The following is a 20,878-nucleotide window of genomic DNA, read 5'->3' as shown; positions in this document are numbered from 1 at the left end:
GAAAAAAAAAACCTAAAAAAATAACGTCTTTTTCGTTAAACGTCATTTAAATAAACGAATATTCGAATATTCTAATTTTATGAGCCCGAATATTCGAATGCAATATTTTTGAAAAACGCCCATCCCTAAAATAATTATTGGTTGGCCTACTTGTTAAAAGGGCTTTGTGTTTCATTTATTTGGCTAGTCTACTGTCATCTATCAATAATAGAAAAAAAGAATGAACGAATTATTTAAACGAATTGAATGAATAAATAAATAATAATATTGACGCACATTCTTTTCTGTCTCATTATTGCAACATCTCTCACTAATAACTGCATTAATAACTGCATAAAGCCGGGGACACACTTTAAGGCCGGTTATGAATGTAATTTGATACTTATAACTGATCATGTCCAAACGCGTGTTCAGCGCGTTCAGTCTGTGTTCAAAGTCGGTGTTTAAAATCTGCTCCAGTCGATGAAAACAGTCAGAGAATGTGTCAGCTAGTCGTGTGTCCCAGCATTAGTCTGCTATCAGCGGCTCAAACCTCCGTTACTACCGGTAACTCTAAAGTGACGTTTTGGAATTAGCAACGGAGGCATTGGATTAGATGCATAAGAAATTAGTCCTACATACAAGAGCGTTTTAATTAGGGGTGCACCGATCCGACTTTTTCAGTACCGATACCGATGCCTGGGCTTTGTGTATCTGTCGATACCCGATACCGATCCGATACTATAGTTGAATTAATAATAAACTGTATACCTTCCACCTTATACCTTCCTTGAAGAGACTAAAGGCACCAGACTTTACTAACTAAACATAACTAAGACAAAATAACAGATGTATGTAATGTGTTGTATTCTTATTTATTTAAAAAAACAATTGTGCATTCAAATCTAAAATAGAATATAATCAAACTTCTTTAAATAAATGTAAAAAAAATAAAATTAAAATGTAGCGGTGGAAACAAAAAAACTGTGTATTGGTCAAACGTGTCACACCACCATCACAAACATGAATGCTCACTTAATCAGCAATGGCAAATTTAAATGTCAGTTTTAATGATCATTATGTTTCATATTTTTAAAAATGAAAACAAAAAGAAGCAGGGTTGTGTTTTATATTTCGTGTTGTTATAAATATGCAGTAAAGATAATCAATGTACGCGTTTGCCTGAACCACATTTATGTGGCCATTAATATGTTTAAGATTTTTTTTTTAAATGAAAAGAGGCAGAGTGGTGTTTTATAACATACTTCGTTTTATTGTTGGCTAAAATATACATAAAGAGATTACCGGAGTAGCCAGAGCGAGCTGAGTGACGCGATCAAGAACGCTGCTGTTCCATTTGCAGAATAACCGGACTCGCGTCCTCTCGTCCTCGGGAGTTCGTTCTCCTGAGTCGAACTTGGCAAGTCCGAACTACCAAAGAGGACGCAAGTCCGAAGTTTGCGTACTTGGTATTGAGAAACGGCCTCTGGCTCGCTCAATGTTGCTTCTAGCATGCGACACGCGTGAAGCTGACGAATGACGTAGGTTCTGCTGCGACGACGACGAAAAAAAAAAAAAAAAAAACCTGGATCGGCCCGTGGATCTGTTATTTTTTCCGATCCCCGATCCAGCTATTTTATCAGTATCGCGGCCGATATCCGATCCTAATATCGGATCGGTGCACCCCTAGTTTTAATGACAAAAACTTTACAAACGTCTTGAAATACATAATCCGAACAATGTTTCGAGGTGTGGTAACTGTAGTATAAGCGGAATAATTGACTTCAGGCCGTTGAATTATTAGAAAAATAATGCACACCCGAGGTGTAACGGCCACTCCGCTTCGCGTCGTGACCGCATTACCACCTCGGGTGTGCATTATTTTTCTAATAATTCAACGGCCTGTCGTCAATTATTCCTTACATAATGAAATGACATGTAAACCATTAGCTGTCATGCATCAACAGAGAATTATCAACATTTATAGCATTTATTCATCTTGGTTTGATTACTGTTTGGTTAGGGTTCATAATAGTTCAATGCATTGCATAAAGTAATGTTAACATGCTAAACATGTATTAGTATATTTGAATAATAATTACTGATTGATCTAGATTAATAAATGCTATAATACGGTTAGGTCAGGTTAATGAATGTTGACAAATGTAGCTTAAATGTAAAGTGTTACTCTAACATTCATATTATATCCATATTAGGCTACTACTATTACTCTCTCTCTCTCTCTCTCTCTCTCTCTCGGTCGCCACAGCAGCAGTGATATGCCATTCATTTTACTATCACTAATACTAAAATTAATATCACTAATCTCTTTATTCATTCAAATTCAATTAATATATGATTGTTTGAAAGTGCAAAAATTATGAGAACTTAAACATTGGTTCTAGCGTGTCATGCAAGCACATTTGAGCTTTAGTGTTTACAGTGTCATATTTAATTGATAAGCTCTTATGTATGTGCGCTGTGAATAAAAGTCTAAATTAAATCAGTTGAATGATGGACTCACCAGTCGATCTCTGAACTCTTTGAACAAGTCAGGATGAGCAAGTGATAAGTGCTTAGCCAGATTTGATGTGTTGCCTCCCGTGGCTAATTTAAAGCTGCGTTTGTAGAGTGGTGCATTGAGGTCTGTTGCTTCATCTTCCTCATTACTTTTGTAGGCAAAGTAATGCCATATTTCACTCCTATTGCTCTCTTTATTTATTAATTTCGGGCGTGTAGAATGAGCTTCATCTGTTTGAGCCATCGTATTCCTCTGTTGTCACCGTTTGCCGGTTTTGCGTGACCCGCGTCAGTTTGGGTAGCGCACTGCCGCCTAACGGTGAACTTCGAAACAGCAGCGCATCAAATACCGAATTGAGCAAAATTATGATATTGAACCGTTTGAAATATAATATATACCGGTATTTTTACAGTACCGGTATACCGCGCATCCCTAACACACACACAATAAACACACACAAGACTTAAACACAGATCACGGTTGGATCACATACAGTCACTATACTGAGTCCTCATATACCAAATCATGACCTCCTAACCCATGACTATAACACACACACAATAAACACAGATCACGGTTGGATCATACAGTTACTATACTGAGTCCTCATATACCAAATCATGACCTCCTAACCCATGTCTATAACACACAGACACAATAAACACAGATCACGGTTGGATCGGTTGGATGTGTGCAGATCACATACAGTCACTATACTGAGTCAGAGATGGAAATTAGCACCCGCCACCAGCCAAATGCGGGTGATTCTGTGTTGTGGCGGGTAAACTCGCTTCACCTACCGGCCACCGTGGTGGGTAAATAAAAATAGCATATTGATTCACACGCACGGCGGACACTTTTAGAGGAGGCACACCTTCAAAAAAATGTGGCGTTACATCGCAGGCGTTAAGATGTCTGCAGAGAAAACAGCTTTGCATTGACTTAATATTGAAATCACTCGCGCCTGACGCGCTATTCGCGTCCGGTGTGAACCATGGTGTGAATTAGGGCTGCAACGATTCATCGAGTTACTCGATTTACTCGATTACAAAAATTCCTCGAGGCAAAAACTCTGCCTCGAAGCCTCGTTAAAGTCCTATGACGCGCACTATACCCGCAGGGATCTGATTGTTTCACACGGACCGAGAATGCGTTGCCATAGCGCGTGATACATTTTGAATGTAGTTGGCGCGATGGCGGAGAGTAAAGATGTCCATAAACGGCAGAGAATGTCTAAAGTTTGGGATCGCTTCCTTTCAGCGTCACTGAAACAAGGTAACGATTCTGTCCCCCCGCATTTCTTTGTTTGACGGACCAGCGCCAATATCTCCGCCCGTGCCGAAGCCGATACATTGATGTTCGCTGAATATAATCACATACTGTATTTGTAGTGATGTCCTGATGCGGTTTGACTAGATGTTTAGCTTTGATGTTTTTAAGTAGTAAACGTATTCACGTTCAATTGCAAGAGAGAGTATAGCCTAAAAAAGAACCCCTGCTACACACACACACACACGTGCGCACCCTCGTCTCTCTCACGCATCCGGCAATGCATCACATATGCTTAAACTTTTATGTAGCCACGCAACAATAATTTCAGCATGCATTCACTGTATACACCGGGACGTGATGGAGGAACAAATATTGTATTGCAGTCTTTGCGAGACTTTGTTTGTAGGCTATGTCACGTCTGCCAAATACAGACAACAAAAAAATGAAACTCCCCAGCCTGCTTTTCCAAAAACACTCGTACTTTGGGAAGACATAATCGGCTACCAAAGTAATTGAGCATAGAACATTTTCAATTAACAAAAAATATAATACTACAAAACGTGCTAATATACTTCCACTAGCCTAAGTGAGAAACAAAATGCTGTTCTTTTTCTATTTAACAAAATGCATATTTGCAATAAAACATTCCCCTTTTCAAAGCTACACTTATTTATTTATTTTTAATAAATTGTATACCTTGCCGTTTGGCTTGATATTTTATATTCATTTATTTTTTTTCTCTGGTGGGTAATTTGCAGAAGGTGCAATCCTTTTTTGTAATGTTGTATTAAGAAGACAAAATTAAGGCCAAATGGCCTTTAATATTTAAGTTTGTATTCATAGTTTTACATGTCATACATGTTTTACAGTATAAAGTTGACTTAACTGCATTGTTATATTGTTGGCACTGGCACTTATAAACACTAAATGGGTAAAAAGTACAATAAATAGGCTTAGTTTTGGAGCCAAATGTTGGAGTTGCCAATCGATTACAAAAAGAATCGATAGCTGCAGCCCTAGTGTGAACGCACCAACGCGACGGTGGAGCGTTTTTAAGATTTCCACTCTGGAGGATGGTTTCACTTTTTTGCTTTTTAAGCCCCCAAAACCCCGTCGCCGTCTAAACGAAAGGCACATCTGATAAAATATTTTTACGTTTTCACCCGCGAGCGTTCTCGTGTAACCGGGGCCTAATAGTTTCATTATTGGGAGGACTAAAAACCTAAAACTGGAAGCCAAAAGACCACGAATCATCCAAATGCCACATCCAGGTAAAAAAGAGAAATATCTATATATGAATATATATAAATGAGAGAAAGAGAAAATGTCAGTATTTCATTGAGACTTGAGATTAAATAAACTGCTTAAGTATTATAGTAGCAATATTTTTTCGTAATATTTTCAGGGCAAAGAAAGAATTGACTCGGGTCTTCGTTCAAGTTTCATTTGTTTACTGAAAGTTCTTGCACATACAGAAAATAAACAATAAATAAACTCCGGTCAAAAACGTTGTTGCTCCGTCTTTCTTTCGTTCTTTTAGGAAGTGCGCAATTCTTAAAGGGAACGTCATTCTTAAAGGCGCTAAGAACACTTTCAATACTAAAACGGAGCAAACCATTACAACTTAAACAGCGGGGTGTTCAACTAATGTACATAAATAACATGAACTTAAATTATACTTAAACATTTAAGCCTTTAGTGGTAAATTATAATTATTCCAATTATGGCTCTTACAAGTATTGTAGATCTTATAGTATTAATTTTAATATGCAGTTACACATTGTCGGTTAAAAACAAAAAAGTGGCTGGTAAAAACATTGAGTGGCTGGTAGATTTTGAAATCCACCAGCCACAGTGGCCGGTGGACAAAAAAGTTAATTTCCATCCCTGTACTGAGTCCTCATATACCAAATCATGACCTCCTAACCCATGACTATAACACACACACACAATAAACACAGATCACGGTTGGATCACATACAGTCACTATACTGAGTCCTCATATACCAAATCATGACCTCATAACCCATGACTATAACACACACACAATAAACACAGATCACTGTTGGATCACATACAGTCACTATACTGAGCCCCCATATACCAAATCATGACCTCATAACCCATGACTATAACACACACACAATAACAGGGCTCGAATTTCGGCGCGGGATTGCGGGTATTGCGCACAATTTTAATCATTCCCGCAGGTCTTCCATTTATAATGCGGGAAATTCCCGCAAACATTGATTCACTTTAGCATGTAGGTTGTATTAGTAAATTAATCCACTCAGATTATAAAATCAAATCAGTCATTTTCAAACTGTCTGCGAGATGCAATTTCACAAACAGCGTGAGTGATTCAGCGGTGCTGCGTCTTCTATCTCTCGTCTCTCAAAATGGGTTGCACAAGGCAATCGTTAAGCGCGCTGCAGGCGGCGATAATACACTCTCGCGTTTCGTGCATCATTCTAGCGTTTCGTGCATCATGAGCAACTAAAGTTTACCATTTGCACGTCTTTTTAATTTTTACCAGTTTAAACTTTCACGCGATTTTGAACTCTTCAGTACTTGCGCGCTCTGCACACATACGAGTAAAGCCGCCTCACAAACAGCTCGCGGGTAACAAAAGTTATTTTTCGTGGATTATATTGCTTTAACAGTCAAAAACATGCGAAAATCATGTCAATTTTGGTCTTGGTGAGTATCCTCTAAACACAGTCGGTTATGTCTTAAATAAGCATAAATCGCACGTGACCGTAATGAAAACAGGATCCGTGCACTAGGTCTTAAAGGGACAGCAGCCATGTGTCTGTCATTAATTTGGTTGTCAAAACAACAAAACATAGCTTTCATTTTAAGGAATCAGGATTAATAGCCTATTTAATTTAGTCAGGACTAAAATACTACCCAGTGTTATTTTACATTTGATTACTTTATTCAGTCTTTGTATTTCTGAATACTAGTGTTAGACCTAAGCAAAAACTTCTCTTTATTGTGGTATCTTTATTCTATTGTATTTATTTGTGCTACTTTTTTCAATTTAATTCAAAGATTGAAATTAAGCTTCATTGAGTTGTGTAAATTCTTAAGAACAAAATTACCCCATTGTAAAAATGCAATGAGAGAGCATACATTTAGACGAGATAAAAAAGTCTAAACTCCCCCCTCAAATTAAAAATCCCCCCCATAAGAATCACCTAAGGGGGGATTTCCCCCCCATTTTCCAAAATGAAATTCAGGCCCTGCAATAAACACAGATCACTGTTGGATCACATACAGTTAGCCTACTATACTGAGTCCTCATATACCAAATCATGACCTCATAACCCATGACTATAACACACACACACAATAAACACAGATCACTGTTGGATCACATACAGTTACTATACTGAGTCCTCATATACCAAATCATGACCTCATAACCCATGACTATAACACACACACACAATAAACACACACAAGACTTAAACACAGATCACGGTTGGATCACATACAGTTACTATACTGAGTCCTCATATACCAAATCATGACCTCATAACCCATGACTATAACACACACACACACACACAATAAACACAGATCACTGTTGGATCACATACAGTTACTATACTGAGTCCTCATATACCAAATCATGACCTCATAACCCATGACTATAACACACACACACAATAAACACTAGGGCTGTACCAGAATATTCGAGTATTCGAATATTCGTTCGGTGGGTTGGTATTCGATTTTCAAATTTGACATTCGAATATTCGTTTTAATTTTTTATTTATTTTTTTCACACCTGGCATCCCCCTAGAAACGGTTCCCATTCGCGCTTGAATGGGGCTGTCATGCGTTTTCTCAGATCGGATAGCTCTCTCTGATTTATCACTATGAACAATGAACACATAAATGTGTTTTTGCAAAACGGATATGAATCCGAACTTCAAATCCCGCGCTATAGGCAGATGTAATGGAGTGCACGTCACCAGCAACAGATATGCTGCATGCATTTTACTGATCGTCAGCTAAAATTTCTAAATCAAAGGTCGCAATAAGAGAGCGGCAACAGTCCTGGTAAGATCATTTCGGTTCTTTACTTTTAATGAAGTTGATTGTGTGTTAAAGCATCTGCGACCCACTTTCACTTTGATTTGCGATAGTTTACACGTTGGCTTGATGAATAGATGCTGATCTGCGGTGACGCGTGCTGTAAGCGTCGTCATATCTGGCTATAACATGATATAGCCTAAAACACGCTCTCACACGGTTATTTTTTTAGCATTTTTGGGGGAAATACAATACTCTTATATTTTAGAGCGCAGAACATCGGAGTTTGTATGGGCAGAAGTGCATGCCTGAGCGTGTAGGGCAGGCTATAAGCTGCGTTGCCTTGACTGTGGAAATAGAATATAAACAATATATTAGCCTACCCTTTACTGTGTCAGTAATTACTGTGCTGCTGATTTCTGATTTGAGAGTTATTTGTTACTCTAGAAAAATATTAGGCTGTGTTTTGTATCACTAGTGCAGTGTCCGTTCTCGGAGCATATAACCCCTGCGCGTGAGGCGCGCGCACTTCCCGCTCGCGCTGTTCTGTATTAAAAGTTTATTAATTCTGAACGTGTCACGTCTCGCGTGTCTATATTGCACCAAATGTGACACTACACTCGTGAAGTCGATTGGATTAACGGTTCTAAATGCAAGATAAATAATCTAAATGCAAACAGACAGACGCATAGAGATTCCTGCCTTTATTAGAGAGAAGAATATGTTCAGCCCCCTCCCTCCGAAGCTTCGAATATTCGATGCTAATTCCTATCGAAGCTTCGAAGCTCAAAAAAATGTATTCGGACCAGCCCTAATAAACACACACAAGACTTAAACACAGATCACGGTTGGATCACATACAGTTACTATACTGAGTCCTCATATACCAAATCATGACCTCATAACCCATGACTATAACACACACACACAATAAACACACACAAGACTTAAACACAGATCACGGTTGGATCACATACAGTTACTATACTGAGTCCTCATATACCAAATCATGACCTCATAACCCATGACTATAACACACACACACACAATAAACACACACAAAACTTAAACACAGATCACGGTTGGATCACATACAGTTGCTATACTGAGTCCTCATATACCAAATCATGACCTCATAACCCATGACTATAACACACACACACAATAAACACACACAAGACTTAAACACAGATCACGGTTGGATCACATACAGTTACTATACTGAGTCTGCTGGAGAAATTTATAGGGGAAACACTGAGTTACTATACTGAGTCCTCATATACCAAATCATGGCCTCATAACCCATGACTATAACACACACACACAATAAACACAGATCACGGTTGGATCACATACAGTTACAGTGTTTCCCCTACAATGTATTAAGCAGCGGCGCAGTGCCGCCGCTGGATTTTCAGCACCGCTGCAAAATCTTCACATGATCAGTAATATCACGACATTCACTTACACACACCGAAAAACACTGAAACATGGCAACCGGCGGCACTGCTAATGCGATGGCTCAGAATCCACTTGTTGACAAGAAAGGAGGAAAGAGCCACAAAATGGAAATATTTTTGATTAGGCTCATGTCACGTTGCCAAGGGGCCTATCACGTGCACATGCAAATATTTCAAATGTGGGCGCGCAGCAAGAAGCTCATAATAGAAGCTACGCGGCGCGTTCGTTTTCTCAGGCGCGCCTCTGTTCATGGTTGTATATTAACGACAGATGCCACGGGAGAGCAAGCACGCGCTTGTGGAAAGGAGAAAGCGGTACGAACTTTTCTCCGTTGAAGTCTATGGGGTCGCTGTGTCCATTTTTTTTTACTGTCTATGGAAAATATGGCGTCCCGCCCCTCCGTGTTCGGCGATCAGGTTTCATTTTCGCGCAGGTTGTTTAGTAACTTCACGTGCGGGTCTTTTCCGCTCTGTGTTTGCGCCGCACTCTCCGTTCCGTGTGTGTGTGTGTGTGTGTGTGTGTGTGTCGGCGCACTGCGCTCTTTGTTTGCGCTGCGCGTTCTGCTCTGTGGTTAACGGCCCAAACGCTCCAATCTGACCAATCATGTACTGTAGGCTACCGATCACGCACTGGAAAAGCAAAGTCCGCTCAAATAACATGAAATTTCTCAGTAGTAGACTTCTGTTTGCTGAGCTGGTATATGATAGGCAACAATGGTAAAATGACCTGCTCTGATCACATGCTCTGGTAATAATAGCTTTATGACTATAGGCTACTTTATTTTGATAATTAGTCAAAAAATAAATCTGTTAAATCTGAGTATGTTGCATAGAACTGAATGAAGAATAATATATTGATGTTTTATATTTTAATATAGGGCTATTTTCTGTCCAATTTGTGTGGACATTTTTCTTTTTTCCCCTTTTTTGCACGTTTAATTAAATTAGTGATTCTACATTTAAATATTGATGATTACAAGTTTGGGGGAAATGCGATTAATTGCAATTAATCACAGCAAATTGTGAGATTAATTAGTTAATGTTTTTAATCGATTCCCAGCCGTAATCGATTATATATATATATATATATATATATATATATATATATATATATATATATATATATATATACATATATATATATATATATACATATATATATATTTTACATATTGCCTCTTTCTTACATTTGAGCCCCTGATGAACTCTTTGCACGTCCCTGGAGGTTAGTGAAGTAAAATAGGCTATGCAAGCTAGTCAAAAGTTGAAAAGTTTCATTTGGATTTTAATGTTCAAAATGTCTACAGGATAAAATAAATGAAAGTACTGGTTACATGATGATGTATCTAAGTGCTAAAGTGTGTTACAGAAAAAAAGATCAGTAGTGCAGGTGAGGGAGGAAAGAGTTTCATTTTCCACTATCAATTTCTACCTTACAGCTGAAAATTAACAATAATGAAAAACATGAATAATCCTGTCCTAATCCTGTTTGTGGCCAGTTCAAGGTACATGCTGCAATAATCATGCCTTCTGTTGATGGTGTGTCAAATTTGTATGTCTCAAAATGTCCATTTCGATCCACAAAACTTGTCAGAAGTCATGTTTTAAGGGGTTATAAAAAAAACAAAACCTAAAAAAACCCGCGAGCGGCTTGGTAACAACCTCCGGCATGTAACAGCACCGCTGCTGGAGAAATTTATAGGGGAAACACTGAGTTACTATACTGAGTCCTCATATACCAAATCATGACCTCATAACCCATGACTATAACACACACACAATAAACACACACAAGACTTAAACCCAGATCACGGTTGGATCACATACAGTCACTATACTGAGTCCTCATATACCAAATCATGACCTCATAACCCATGACTATAACACACACACAAACACAGATCACTGTTGGATCACATCAGGGCTGCAACAACTAATCGATAAAATCGATAATAATCGATTATGAAAATCGTTGTCAACGAATGTCATTGTCGATTAGTTGGTCTCCTTACGTCACGGGGAGCGTTACTGATGACGTCACTTTCATGACAACGCAGTCACGCGAAATGGCAGAGAGTAATCGGAGAGAAACATCAGCACGGCAAGCAAAAACTGTATATTCTCATTATATGAAGATGTGAAAATGGTATAGTCTAGTTTAATTCAATGCTACTGTGTAAACAGCTTTGTTTACTAACTTCGGGACAGTTACACTAGATCTATTTTGTATCGAGCATCAGGTTGCGCAATCAGTTCGCTCACAACATAAGTGATGGATTAAAATAGCGCTACCGCAGAAATAGGTTAAATTAAATGGTGTTTACAAAGTGAAGCACTAAATATAAAGGCAGTTAATAACAGCAGCAGTAAAATATTGTTTTTTAGTCACTGTAGTCAGTGGTTTTCAGCGAATGCTTGTGCAGTAGCAGCTAATACATCATTTTTCCTGTACTTTTAATCAAGGCTGTTGTCAGCTGCGTACATCCATTCTGCTCTCTTTTTATAGCATTTGTCTACTAAGGGATAATCCCGCTTATTACATGGCTACCCACCAAATAAATCAATAATTTTACACAAAATATTGATTTAAAAAGGAGTTTATTGATTTAAAAATGAAAACCGTCTCTACGGTTAGAATCCTGCGTCCATAGCAACGCTCTGTTTTTCTGGTGCGTTATACTTCGCAGCGGTCTGTTATCAAGAAATAACAGATCGCATTCTACATTGGAATTCAAAATCTGCTGCTTAATATCTTATTACAAACATGTTTGTGTCCTAATTTCATAATGTGAAGTTTATATGAGCAGCGCAACTCAATATTTTGTTTTGTTTATTTATATTTTGGATATTTAAAGAAGTTTTACTGTTTAAAAACTGGACAAACTTTTGTGTTTGGGGTTTAAAATGTAAAAATTAAAGATTATATTAGTAAAACTCAATGTGTGGCTTTTGCACTTTAAAGTACACTTTTACACATAAATACCCTGATTTAGGGTTTTATTTAGTTATAAACAAAAATAAAATTGAATTAAAAAAAACCTATCCGATTAATCGATTAATCGAAAAAATAATCGTCCGATTAATCGATTATCAAAATAATCGTTAGTTGCAGCCCTAGATCACATACAGTCACTATACTGAGTCCTCATATACCAAATCATGGCCTCATAACCCATGACTATAACACACACACACAATAAACACAGATCACGGTTGGATCACATACAGTTACTATACTGAGTCCTCATATACCAAATCATGACCTCCTAACCCATGACTATAACACACACACACAATAAACACACACAATAAACACAGATCACTGTTGGATCACATACAGTCACTACACTGAGTCCTCATATACCAAATCATGACCTCATAACCCATGACTATAACACACACACACAATAAACACACACAATAAACACAGATCACTGTTGGATCACATACAGTCACTATACTGAGTCCTCATATACCAAATCATGACCTCATAACCCATGACTATAACACACACACAATAAACACACACAATAAACACAGATCACTGTTGGATCACATACAGTCACTATACTGAGTCCTCATATACCAAATCATGACCTCATAACCCATGACTATAACACACACACACAATAAACACACACAATAAACACAGATCACTGTTGAATCACATACAGTCACTACACTGAGTCCTCATATACCAAATCATGACCTCATAACCCATGACTATAACACACACACACAATAAACACACACAATAAACACAGATCACTGTTGGATCACATACAGTCACTACACTGAGTCCTCATATACCAAATCATGACCTCATAACCCATGACTATAACACACACACACAATAAACACATCACGGTTGGATCACATACAGTTACTATACTGAGTCCTCATATACCAAATCATGACCTCATAACCCATGACTATAACACACACACACACAATAAACACATCACGGTTGGATCACATACAGTTACTATACTGAGTCCTCATATACCAAATCATGACCTCATAACCCATGACTATAACACACACACACACAATAAACACAGATCACGGTTGGATCACATACAGTTACTATACTGAGTCCTCATATACCAAATCATGACCTCATAACCCATGACTATAACACACACACACACACAATAAACACACACAAGACTTAAACACAGATCACGGTTGGATCACATACAGTTACTATACTGAGTCCTCATATACCAAATCATGACCTCATAACCCATGACTATAACACACACACACACACACAATAAACACACACAAGACTTAAACACAGATCACGGTTGGATCACATACAGTTACTATACTGAGTCCTCATATACCAAATCATGACCTCATAACCCATGACTATAACACACACAATAAACACAGTATAGAACTGTATGTGATCCAACAGTGATCTGAGTCCTCATATACCAGACCTCATAACCCTTGACTATAACACACACACACACACACACACACACACACAATAAACACAGATCACTGTTGGATCACATACAGTTCTATACTGAGTCCTCATATACCAAATATTGACCTCATAACCCATGACTATAACACACACACAATAAACACACACAAGACTAATTAAAACACAGAGCGAACAATAACAGAATTTCTCTAGAATACAAGATTCAGGAGACAAATATATTGACAAACCTCTGTAGAAGGTAACTTTACGTGAGTAGACACAAGCTGACTCTGCTCATAATACTAATGTGTACTAAATACCTCGTGTAGATAAATCTTGAACACCTTGTAAGTTACTAATTCCATAGCTCGATTTATTTACGTTACATAAGCCCAATTCGGACGTATGTAAAAAAAAAAGAAAAAGTACTTATCTAAAACTCATGGATTCTAATGGGATTTAACGTTATTCACAGTGGAGGAGCGAATTCTTACTTTAACGTTGTTCGTGAGTGCTCAAAAAGGGTTTTTAACACTGGATTTTGAATCGATTTCTTCTCGTAAACTTAGAGATGTAAATGTGGACGGTAGTTAAATTATCACACGACCTCATAGTTTGTCTAAAAACAGAAGCCTAATGTAAGGTAACTCGGCCGGGGATTTTTACGAGGGTGGTGAGAGATCAACACCGACAAAAGGCGAATTGGTCTGAATTAGTGATGGGAGTTATGGCTCTTTGAGGGGATCCGGATCTTCGCGATCCGTTCCTTTCAAAGAGCCGTTCAAAAGAACGGCTCTTTTGGCTCTTTTTAAATATTTAGTCAGTTTTAAGAAGCCAGCTTGGGGGCATCTCAGTTTATCCTGGAAATAATCACTGGGAGGAATGATGAGGTGAGATTTGTATTCAAATAATTAAAACTCAGATATCACACACCAATATCTGAGTTTGAATTATTCTGAAATATTGATTATTACCTCATTTGTCATGTGTGGACTATATTCCATAGGGTTGCACAAATCCCTCTGCTTAGACAGTGACATCACTATTTTGGATTTACCTTTAGTACAAAGTGTGTGTGTGTGTGTAAAGCTACGTTGACTTATGTTATTCATACAATACCTACTCACAAATAAACATCAAAAACAAAGCCAGCTGCAATGAATTTCTGTGCAAAACAGCTTTTACTACAAACACTTCCACACAAGAACATTATCACACAAGAACATTTTGATAGAAAACTAAAAATATTTAAAGTAGATAAAATTCTAATAAATAAAATGGAAATGTCTACATACTACTGTAAACTTTGCAAATAGGACATCAGCCCCTTCAAGTCAATGAACAATAACAAAGTGGGCTGCAATGAATGTCTGTGACAGCTGACAATGACAGAGGCACGCAGGGTTTTTTTTTCACTGGAGTCCTACTCACGTGAAGGATGCGTGCACAACTAATAACTAATATCATCACGCTATAAAGGGTTGGCCTGCGCTGGGTGCGCCCCTCCCCCTATAACTGTTCTGTCTCGCGGGGGAGCTCATTTGTGTGCATCTGTGTGAAACACGCATAGGATAAAAGAACGACAGAAAGAACGGCTCCCCTCCAGCCGCGACTCGGCTCCCATCGTTCATGTTTATGAGCCGTTCAAAAGAATCGGTTCGTTCGCGAACGTCACAACTCTAGTCTGAATCCATGATCCATCTCAGTTTTATCGCTGAGATCATAAAAAAAATTTTTTTACAGACGTCCATGTGAGAAACCATTAGCCTACCGTCCGAAACGAGCTAAGGAATTAGTATTTATCTAACTTATATGATGTAATTAGTAGACAGCAGTATCACGTGGGCACAATTTAACCAAATGTGTGAATAAGTAGTGTTATTTTGTGGTTATATTTTCCCAAAAACCATGTATCTGATAACCTTGTCTTCAATTAAACTGTACATGTGGGTGAATTTACCCTTAAAGTGTCGATGCAGGGAGTTAACTTCTAAGTAATGTTAACGTTTACGTTAGGCCTAGCTACTGCTGAAATCACTTAGCTAACGTTACGTCCCCACGAGAAACAATTTCCTTCCGAATAGGGCTAAGTTATAATGTGCACATTTTAAACAGCGCTCTGTGTAAGTTTAATAAATGTACAGAATATAAAATAAGAAGGACTTTTTTTTTTTCCAGTTCCACAAGCGCGACGAATCATCTCCACGCTCTTGGTTGGTACTGACGTTTACCCGCGATTGTATGAAACGGCGCGAAAGTGTGTGTAGATTGGCGCGAATGTGTTTTGTATTGCAATACCAATTCCCGCCTACAGAGGCGCTATTCGAAGTTCACACATACACATCATGGTTTAAAAGGACCTTATTTGTTAAGGTCATAAAAAGCATGCCAACTGTTATAATGGCCAAATAACAATATGAACCAATAAAATAAGTCATATAATGATCATTTAGGTCATCATATTAAATAATCATAATTTAAATCATATTTTTTTATCAACTTAAATTCTCTGAATTATGAGGACATCAAAAATGGCCTCATAAACCAAATGGTCTCATAATGCAGGTGTGTAAACCTGAAAATTGGTTTCATGAACCACATATGCCAACACACACACACACACACACACACACACACACACACACACTCACTCACTCACTCACTCTCTCACACACACACACTCACTCACTCACTCTCACACACACACACACTCACTCTCTCTCTCACACACACACACACACACACACACTCTCTCTCTCTCTCACACACACACACACACACACACACTCTCTCTCTCTCTCTCTCTCACACACACACACTCACAAACACTCACTCTTTTTCTCTCTCACACACACACACACACACACACACACACTCACTCTCTCTCTCATACACACACACACACACTCACTCTCTCTCTCATACACACACACACACACTCACTCTCTCTCACACACACACACACACACACACTCTCACTCACTCACTCACTCTTTCTCTCACACACACACACACACACACACTCTCACTCACTCACTCACTCTCTCTCTCTCACACACACACACACACACTCTCACTCACTCACTCACTCACTCACTCTTTCTCTCTCTCATACACACACACACTCACTCTCTCTCTCAAACACACACACACACAATCTCTGAATTTGATCAGCATGTATTTCCTGTTTAATAATGTAAATGTGAGGATAAATAACTGAATTCGGTCGCTATAAAATAATTAGAAATAATAATGTGAATCTGTGAAAATATTCTGGATCTTTCCAGTTGATCTGGAACAACAATGGACTTTATAAAAATATGGGCACAACACACTCGCAAATCTGAGGCTTCTGAGTGAGCTCTCAACCAATGATTCACCGGCGATCCACAAGGACCGCCTCCCTCATTTACATGTTGCACACGGAAAAGTAAAAAGAAATAAATTAATAAATAAATCTGGAAATAAATACATATAATAAATAAATACATGTAATAAATAAATAAATACATAAATAAGTTAATAAATTCATGAATAAATAAATGTATTAAATATAAAGATAAAGTATAAGTAAATAAATGTTAAAAAGAATAAAAATAAATTTAAAATAAATACATAAAGAAAAAAGAATTTAAAATATAATTCAGGATTATATTTTATTTCAAATAAACTATTTATTTATTTTACTTTTATTACATTTATTTATTTATCTATATATTTATTTATTTATTTTTAATTTCTGCAGGATTGGTCCTCCATACAGTATGATTATTAATCTTAACTCAATGGGCTAGTTGCATATCTCCGCCATCTTGGATTTCCGGGCTTGCGAGTGTGTGCATAGATATTTCCGATTGTGCTAAACGTCAGTGCAGAGAACCGGAGAAATCCAAATATTACCTTCTATGTGTTTACATGATTTATTATATCACTTCAAATGCAAATAAGATCTACACTGCTATTATTACTATACTATAAATGTTAACTGAGCCAGTGGATTTGAAACTTGCGTATGTTTGGGTCCAGTAAATTAATTAAATACACTAATGTTCCCGAAATGAAAGTTGAACTCATGGTGTTTACACACAGCTACATAATTTAAGTTTACCTCACCAATTACTACAAATTATTGTTTTTTTTAAAGAAATATTTACCTTGTGAGACGTGATCTGCGATTTAATTTCATAAGTATCCATCTCTCAACTGTGCACATACATCAGTTTGTTTCATCATTGTTTTTCACACCATATATTTTAATATTTTACATAACTTTGCATCAAACATTTTTTAAATGAAAAAAAACGGGCTGTAAAATGATACAATTAATACATGACTAATTTTATTTTTTGTTTTTTCTGATAATTAATCTTTTGACAGTCAGAAACCTTATTATCTTATAGATAACAGAACAAAACTAGCACTCTAAATGGTTTGTGTTTGAAAGAAAAATCCCTGTGGACTGATTAACCTGACGTTGACGCTGATCCGCATTATCAAAAAAAAGAATAAAGCAATTTCTGCGTTGTATCTTGATAAATTTCCACACAGAGGCACGCAAAAATGTAGGGAGGATGCTTCCTTATGTCTTTGATATAACACTATTCGCTGTTAAATTTGAAAAACGGTAATTATATACATCTAGCCAAGTTTCGTATGTAAGTAAATGCGAGCGTAGCAAGACCGGAAGTAAGTTTGCACACACTTGCGTCGCTGAAGCTCACCGCCGCCATCTTGTGCACCGAGCCCATTCTAAGAATCAGAACTTTTAATTATCGCTGATAATTTATTACTTAAGATTTATATGACCTTGGAATGCACTCTTATGGAAAACAACCAAGGTATTACTTTAATAAAACATGTTAAATTGTTTATCATTTTAAAATAACATGTTTTTAAAAAGTTGAACATAAAATAATGGTACATCTGTGGTAACTGTGAATTTACTAAAATACCACAGTAAATCTACGGTAACCTACCTTTATATTGGGTTTTGTTTAGTCTCGTTGGCGGTGTTGATACCGTGCTCCGCCGCATCTTTCCCCGGTTTCCTCCGCCTCTTCCCCGAGAGCAGGCCGCGTCACCGGCGCTCGATTCAGCGTCTCCCCGGGAATCACAAACCTCACTCCGGACTCTTAATCACACGCCACGTGCTGCCAGAAAATTAGTATAATCTTTTCCCTCATGTAACGTTAAACACATTAAATTGCGTACCGACATTTTTTTTATCCGTGTTTTTGTATTTTTTATCAGCGTTTTCCATATTTTTTAGTAAAAACAACTAATAAAGTTAAACAAATCAATCAAACACATAGACATATGTGAAGGATAAAAACATTCAATAACTACATTTCAGATATTTCATGGAGGATTAAACTGCGATGTCTTCTTTTGATTAGTGAATTATAGAAATAATGTGAAAAACTGTCTATAATTACCTGTACCGATTGATGACTCCGTCGATAAAGATTGATCAGGGGTGTGATTCTTCTGGAAAAATCTGCAAATCTGGCTTTTCCAACCTAAAAATGATGCTCTCGTACATAATCAATGGTTTATTGATTTCAGACTATATATAGCCATTAGTATTACAGTCACGTAGTGGCTATTGATATTTTTATATTTTTATACATTCATGTCACCAAACCCACCAAAATGTTAGTTTTTGGCTCTCTAAACTTACTAGAATGATTTGTTTTTACAGAAGTATGAGAAATAATAAATATTACATAAAATAAGCATATTTTACATAAAATGTTACTTTCAGGGCTAAATAAATAATAAAAACACCAAAAACCACAAAAAAATGCATAAATCTTTAGAATTTATGTTATTAAAGACAGTAATATGACATTTATTGAAAAAACAAATGGGATCACAGCTGAGACCTTCGAAGGAGAAAATAAGGGCCGCTATGTGAAGGATGCTTGAGGGTTAAAATAAATGTAATGAGCAAATAAAATTAATTACATCTAATTAATGGCAATATTTTGATGTGTTTAATATCACAGCTGCAGTGACTGCTAGAATCTAGAAGTGCTTCTCTCGTTACTGCACACCAGTATTAGAGTACAATCAGCATAAAGACACGAGTCCCTCAGAGATTTCAGACAAAGGAATATTGAATATAACTTCCACAGGGATATAGAAATGTATAGAAAAATATGAGGTGGCAAGAATGGCCTTTTATCTCACACTCGAGGTTAAAGACTCACCAGTATGTGACAGTGATGTGACATACAGCCAAGTATGGTGACCCACACTCAGAATTTGTGCTCTGCATTTAACCCATCCAAAGTGCACACACACAGAGCAGTGAACACACACACACACTCACACACACACAAAAAGTGATGTCTATTTTCCAAATACACCTGCCCTCTCAACCTCCCCACAATCATGAACACCAGAGTGATATGTCATAGTTATACTGTAATGTTACTCTTAATATTTTAACATTATTGCATGTACAATACTACAAAAGATTTGAAGAATGATAATGATAAACTAGTTCATTATTGTGAATCATGTGAGTAGAGTGCATTTCTATTAGTTTCATAGCTTGTGCTTGTGCTGACAAGTTAAAATCTCTATAGTGCAGATCCTGTGTATAGAAAAAGTAGTGCTCATACAAACACACTCTTACGTTGAAACTTAAACACAGTCTCAGAGATCATTCATGTTCTTCTCTCTCTGCAGGCTGTGGGACTGCAGTATTGGAGAGGAAGGCTGTGCTGCTCTGATTTCAGCTCTGAGATCAAACCCCTCACACCTGACAGAACTGGATCTGAGCTATAATACACCAGGAGACTCAGGAGTGAAGCTGCTCTCTGCTCTACTGGAGGATCCACACTGTAAACTGAAGAAACTACAGTGAGTGTTATTATATTACTGAACACAACAAACAGTGTGAAAATACTGCCAAAAAAAACATTTTATGTTAAAGGGATAGTTCACCCAAATATTAAAACTCTGTCATCACTTTACTTTTCTTCAAGGCATTTCAAAACATTATGACTTTATTTGTGGAAAAATATTTCTGAAGATATTTTGAGAAATGTTTGTGTCCACTCAATGGAAAGCAATGGTGCCCAAACTTTGGTTACCAAAAATATTCAAATTATAAATGTTTTGTGTTTCACAGGAGAAGGAAGCTCATACAGGTTA

The 20,878-nt window shown here is 37.3% G+C and overlaps 1 protein-coding gene across 6 annotated transcripts in view; it reads left to right on the top strand.

Annotated features, from left to right (window-relative positions):
- LOC132160095 (NACHT, LRR and PYD domains-containing protein 12-like) overlaps positions 1-20,878 on the top strand; it is a 164,102-nt gene that overhangs the window by 139,842 nt on the left and 3,382 nt on the right. For 5 of the 6 annotated variants that reach the window (XM_059569810.1, XM_059569816.1, XM_059569814.1 and 2 more), the window contains one exon: positions 20,411-20,584. The exons of the other annotated variant lie outside the window; for it this stretch is intronic. In XM_059569810.1, coding sequence (XP_059425793.1) covers positions 20,411-20,584 — 174 coding nt within the window. The remainder of the gene's footprint in view (positions 1-20,410; positions 20,585-20,878) is intronic. 6 annotated transcript variants of the gene reach the window in all.

Source organism: Carassius carassius, chromosome 16 (assembly GCF_963082965.1).
Source record: "Carassius carassius chromosome 16, fCarCar2.1, whole genome shotgun sequence".
Taxonomy (NCBI): Eukaryota; Metazoa; Chordata; class Actinopteri; order Cypriniformes; family Cyprinidae; genus Carassius; species Carassius carassius.
The sequence above is the reverse complement of the archived record's forward strand: the minus strand, read 5'-3'. Positions and strand labels throughout refer to the sequence as shown.